General features: G+C 33.7%; 1 protein-coding gene across 1 annotated transcript; it reads right to left on the bottom strand.

The window, feature by feature from the left end:
• Positions 1-203: 203 nt before the first annotated feature.
• LOC120157038 (AAA-ATPase At5g57480-like) lies at positions 204-2,311 on the bottom strand. The gene has a single exon (XM_039168298.1). The coding sequence runs from the start codon at positions 2,228-2,230 to the stop codon at positions 704-706; it is 1,527 nt and encodes a 508-aa protein (XP_039024229.1). The 5' UTR covers positions 2,231-2,311; the 3' UTR covers positions 204-703.
• Positions 2,312-6,634: the final 4,323 nt, after the last annotated feature.

Raw genomic sequence — 6,634 nt, 5'->3', positions numbered from 1 at the left:
CTCTAATCCCTATCCACTTACCATGTCAGCTTCAAAGCCACTTCAAAACCAAGTTGTATAACCTCAAAGTTCAAACCAATTTTTAGCAGGAAAATGAAAAGTTAATTGTGTTCAACAAAACAATAGATTGTTTGGTTTGATTTTAGAAGGAAAAGACCGTTTAACTGAATGTCATCTTGTGCATTTTTGTCAGGCAATAGAACTTGGTAGAAGAAAGCAAAGCCTTTCATGTCATTGCTAATTACAACATGATTACGAGTGATTTAAGTGTGCCCATGTGCCATGTGCTTCATTATTTGTAAACCCCTCCTTTCCCAAGGAGGATTTTGCAAGGGAAGCATGTGCGACACAATATACTATGGAGTAACAGAAAAAGAAACTCCTCACATGGCCAACCACACCCACATACATGATACATGCTAATAATCTTATCTTGGCATCACATAAATAATATAAGCTAGATTCATTGTTAAACAAGAAATAAGATAGATGGATGCCAATCATTTTTCCTAACCCTTTGTTTTTTCTCCTCATCCCAATAGTTCACCATATTGCTTCATGTCTCACCAACAAAATTTGAAAGATCTTTGGTTTGTCCAAACTTGAAACACCAATCTGCTTTCTTACACCTTCAATCTTTCTGAATAATTAAAAGGAGAAAAACTAAAAGAGAAACCTTCAATTCTGTTTTTGGTTTGCACTATCACTTCATCTTCTCTTCATCCTCTTGTTTCTTGCAAGGTTCTTCAAATTCAGATCCTTCGTTTGGAGGACTTTCCAATGCCCTTTTCTCCTGCTCTTCATCTTCCATAATATCATTTGAAATTTTCTCCATCAGATTCCCACTTTTCAGATTATTCTCTGCCCTTGTCTTCAATGCCTCCAGCAACTCAGTGACGGCTCTTTTCTTGGAACGCCTGTTCTTGATCAACACTTCGCTAATATCAGCTGGGGTCATATCTGCCTTGTCGACTACTTCACCAAGTTCCTTCAATACATCAGCATCCAAATCACTTTCATCGTATCCCAGATAATTCTTCAACAGTATCATCAATGCATCGTACGAGCAATAGCTCATGAAAATATGCATATCCATCCTCCCACATCGGAGCAATGCAGGGTCAAGCTTCTCAATGTGGTTCGTTGTAAACACAAAAATCCTTTCACTCCCACAACAAGACCATAACCCATCGGTGAAATTCAGCAGCCCCGAGAGAGTGATGGAATTACCTCCATCTTCACCGGAACCCGACCCGCTTCTCATTTCAGGTTCATAATAATTCCTGGTCCCCGTATTGTTGTTATTCTTCTTCCTGTTAGTCAAATTTATTGAACAATCAATATCTTCAATCACGATAATCGACTTGGAACTCGTTTTCATCAACAGCTTCCTCAGCTCAGAGTTGTTATGGACCTCGGTCAATTCAAGGTCATAAATATCATAACTTAAGTAATTAGCCATGGCTGCAATCATGCTGGATTTCCCTGTCCCTGGAGGACCATACAGCAAGTAACCTCTTTTCCAGGCTCTGCCGGTCTTCTGATAAAATGATTGGCCATTGGTGAAATCCTTGAGATCGTCCATGATCTGTTGCTTCTTCACGGGATCCATAGCCAGTGTGTCAAAGGTGCTTGGATGCTTAAATGGAACCGACTCCCAAGGATGTCCCCTGGAATCCAAAGACCCACCTCGAGAATTGGTGTATAGGAGCCTGTCTTGATTCTTCCTACGGATTTCATTAGCCTTTTCCATTATGTAATCCAGGTAGGAATCGAGAATCAAGGACTTGTCTCTCTTCCTTATACGCAGAGTGAAGCCTCTTTTCTCCTCTGGCAATGGTCGCCAGGAGAAGGTTTGGGCTTGCCTTTGAGTCACAACGTGTTCCCAAACCACACTGACGCCATCGAATGTATCAACGATGCAGTCATTGTTGGAGAGGCCGAATGTAATGGCGCTAGAATTGAGAGCCCGAGTGAGACTCAAGCGGCTACCGTTAATAGAAACAGAGGAACTCAGATAGAGTTGGACGGCGTTATAGAGCTCGTTGGTGTTAACGCCGTCGATCTCCGTGATGTCAAAGTAGCAATAGGAAGAGAATAGATTGAAGACACGGTTGAAGAATTTGAGACAGGCAAAGCGAAGTTCGGGGGGGAAAATGACCTGGAGGAGGCTTTGGCAGAAGGCCAAGACCCCTAGTAATGAAGCAAATGAAGTCCAGTACTCTTTCATTGTAGTAGGCAATAGAGATGAAGAGGGGAGAAAAGGGTGATCGCTTAATTTATAGAGTAAAAAAAGGACGATGCAAACTGGAAACTGAACTGGTGGAGATGGAGAAGAGGGAATAAAGCAAAAGAAAAAAGGGATTTGAGATGGCTGGCTTAGGAGAGAGGCGGGATATAAGTACAAGGAAAGCAGCAAGGTGGAGAGGGAAAAAACAAAAAAGGAGTTTTGGAGTTATATCTCTCTGATTTGGGGCTTTTGAGTGACTTACAGCATTTATGTTGGGTACCTACACACTTCTATTATCAAGGATTTGAACCAATTTGCTGTTGCTGCCGCGGAGCACTGGGGACTGTGAAATGAGACAGAGATGATGGTTTGAAGACGAAGGCTAAATATGATTCACTTGCTTGGAAGTAGATATCCGGTTGAGTGGGAAAAAAAACATACCCCCTCCGCCTCCTAATGCCCACGTTACTCTCTAGATTAATAGGTGCTTGAGATATGCGCATGTGATTTTCCAGGATGTTCCTAAATCCAATAAACTCATCAACTGCTAACCACTGACAATAATGAAATATTATGACTTTTAATTCCCTGTTTTCTTTTCTTTAAATTAAATAATACATGCTAAAATAATATTCAATAATTTAAACATATGATTCTTATCTATACTGTTATGTTTACTAATCATATCTCTATAAATAAATATTTTTTTAATTATGACTTGTAATGTACATATTTGTCTAAGCTGGCTCTTTAACAAACAATAACTTAATCAATATTCCAGAATGGGATCCACTTACCTTATGGACTACATGTCAAACATGTTATACTATTAAATTATCATGTTAAATGTTTTTGCTTCTAAACTTTTAAGGGGCTATCTGCGCATCTTTATAGTGGGTGGAGTTTTATCTGGATTTTCTTTTAATATTTTTAACCTAATTTTGTAAATATTTTTTATCGTCTTGTTCTTGTTCTTGTTCTTTTATTTTGATTTAATCATTGACGGTATTAATCTTAATTTTAGTTATTGGTCATTAGTGATTATTAATTATCTTTTTTTTTTCATATTATATCCTTTATTTTTATATTTTTTTCTTTAATTTTTTTAAACTTTGAATAATAATCTTTGTTATTGAGAGATGATTTTTTTTATTCTTACGACACTCGCTTTCTTTGTTATAGTGTCAAGTTCATTTTCATTTTTTTTGTACATTTTTTGCATATCTTTACGGCCACTTTGGTGCTTACACAAAGACTTTCACGACGTTTATTTTCCGATTGATTTGTTGATGGCTATGTATAGGCATGTCCCTATTTGGTAAAAGGTTATTTGATTATATAATCATAATTGTGTAGTGAAACAACCTATCATATAGTTTGGTTCTCTTACCATTCTTTTATCATATCGCAAAGTGTCTTACTCGACAGTGATAATGAGTTTTTATGAAAGTTACTAAATTATTTTGATGTTTGTCCTCATTCGTAAGGGAATTAAATAATATTTTATTTTTTATATTTAAGTTTAATATTTTAATTTTTTATATGAATTTGTTACCGTTACAATTTCTATTTTTATCTCTATGCTTTGATGGGTTGTAATTTTAATTATTTTTTTTACTAATAAAATCCAATTTTCATTGTTAAAAAGAAATTAAAGGGGTTTCCCCCTGTTGAGTGCCATTAATTGCCCAAACATCATTCATTAGATTCCTCGACAAAACTCAAAAATCTATGATTGTTGAAAAATATCGTGTCCAATATCATTATTTAGTAAATCATGATAGGTAATCTTCGTTAATACGATTATAATCAAACTATTACTTACGTCTTTTATATTATTTTCTCTAGAGAAAAATGGCCATCAATCTTCACATACATGTCCATTATGCAACATGTATGTATGTTGATACGTATATGAAATTAAGGGTTTGTTATGACGGGCAATGAGCAATGCAAAAAAAAAAAGAAAAAGAATCAGGCTTCTTAGTCTGTGTGCAACGTCGTGCGAGGCCTATCTACCCTTTTCCAGCTTTTTCTTATTACAAGTTTTGCTTTTGTTGTTTAGTTGTGTGATTAATTTAATTAAGGTAGCTGACAATGATATTATCCTGAACACAACTCCACTGATAATCCAATCAGATCCACTGCTAATCAAAACATGTATACGTGCTTTCACCTTGCGTGCACTCACAATTTCTGCAACGGATTGATTCTTTAACAAAAAGTTGCATCATATCCGTCAGCTCACGACTAAAACCTTAATATCTTGTAGGATAAGAGTGTTGTTATTCTTCTTTTGTTAATACGGAAGTTAACTAAAAATAAATAATATTTCAAATATATTTACTGTCACCGAGACAGTAGTCGGAGTACGTAAAGTTGGAGGCCTGCCTGCACACTGCAGAGTGGGATACAGACTCACAGAAGGAGCAGTGAGGTCAAAAACCAGTAATGAGGTGCAGTGTAGTACCTTGAGCCAGCTCTTAAAGGAACAAATTAAAAAACTGGAAATGCATACGCGTTTGGTTTTCGTTTATTTTTATGCTTTGTTTTGGACAGGTGACAAGAGTGATAAAGATAGAGGCTCAACTAAATGTCCAAATTTGACAGTCATAGCAAAAAAAGAATCGTTTTGGGGTTTGTATCCCATTTGCATGAATCTGCTCACCTGCACCATCATGCTTAACCTATGCTTAAATCTCTCTTTGCAAGTAAACCTCGCTCAATAAGCAAACCTTGTTCCCCCCCTTCTTTATTACTGTTAATCCATTTCAGAAGGGAGCGTACAAAAACTGTGGCGTAAAGTGGGAGCAGCAGAAACCTCGCTCAATAAGCAAACCTTGTTGCCCCCGCCCATGTTAATCCATTTCAGAAGGGAGCGTACAAAAGCTGTGGCGTAAACCAGGAAAATAGTGGGAGCAGCAGAATGGCAGAAGAGATATGCGAGAAATTTGAAGAAAGCGTAAGAAGGTATCCTTACATCTCTCCATCACTGCACCACCACAGGCTACGCCTATGACTAGCCTTCTACAAATATTCTCTAGCGTTACAGTTTGTATTTCAAATATACATATTATTATTTAATTTCCCTTCAAAATATTGTCATCTAACCGTTTTGAATAAAAAAAACAATTAAGGGTAATAATACTTTAAAAAATATTTAAATTTTATTATAGAATTTATTTGATTTAATATATTAAATTAAATACTCAATTGCTTTTAATAGAAAAAGGTGAATTAATTTTATTTTTATTTAAAAATTTAATCAAAAGTAAAAAAATAAAATTCTATTAATAGAATTAAAATTGTTTTTATAATGGAATAATCACGGAGAGATTCTTTAATTTTTTAATAAAGATGATTTATTTATTAATATATTTTAATGTCTTATATTATATTAATAGTGTATATCGACGTGCGATGTTTGTTCTACAGTCATTTTTTAATATATATATATATGTGTGTGAGAGAGAGAATAATATTTTTGAAAATAAAAATCAAAATTGTATAACTGGCAATAAAGATATTTATGTGTACAATTCTAAATAAAATAAAATTATTTAAATTATGATTCAAAATATTAAAATAAATACATATAAAATATGTATGAAATTAAGATGAGATAATTTAAACTGTGACCTGTATATTTTTAACAAATAAATATTATGAAATAAATAATTATAAATTTATTAAATTTATTCAAATTCATTATAATATTTAAATAATTTATTTTATATAAATTTAGGGTGAAAAGGTAATATATTTAAAGATTCTTAACCATTTTGATAATAAACACTAACACTCTACATATATGATATTCATATTTAAGACCTTAACAGATAACTAAATTCTTTTAATCATTGAAATTATTTAATTATGTCTATTTAAACAGTTCAAATCGTGGCCCATAATTTGATGGAATAAACCGTGACTAGTAGACCTTTGTGACTTTCTACGTCCGATGCTTTTATGGGTTCATTTTGAGCCCTTTGCGTCAAAAATAATAGTGATATCCTACAGCCGCCTCCCTCGTGTTGTAGATCTGGCCCAATCCCATCTTTCCCCCTGATCCTTAGCAGGCTTTTGAGGTGCGGTAGTTCGATTCAAAATAAAATCTTAAAATTATAATTCGAAAAATGATGATAACGAAATTAAACGATTTCGATTGTAAAAAAATATTATTATTTTTTTAAGTTTTAAATTCGAACATTGTAAATGCTAAAGTTATGAACATACAATGTCAAATGATTTAGAGTTATCTTTATACATATATTACCTTATACTTATTTTATATTAATAAAAAATAATAATTTTGTATAAATGTAATTTTTTTATTTTATTTTAAGCAATAGATATATGAAAGAGATAAGTAATAAAATATTTTTTTTATCTTAAAACATGTGT

The sequence above is a fragment of the Hibiscus syriacus genome, unplaced genomic scaffold (assembly GCF_006381635.1).
Source record: "Hibiscus syriacus cultivar Baekdansim isolate YM2019G1 unplaced genomic scaffold, ASM638163v2 tig00111238_pilon, whole genome shotgun sequence".
NCBI classification, from domain to species: domain Eukaryota; kingdom Viridiplantae; phylum Streptophyta; class Magnoliopsida; order Malvales; family Malvaceae; genus Hibiscus; species Hibiscus syriacus.
The sequence above is the reverse complement of the archived record's forward strand: the minus strand, read 5'-3'. Positions and strand labels throughout refer to the sequence as shown.

Bases quoted from the DNA above. Each gene is read 5' to 3' on its own strand.
- LOC120157038 (XM_039168298.1), bottom strand. From the start codon at position 2,230: ATGAAAGAGTACTGGACTTCATTTGCTTCATTACTAGGGGTCTTGGCC.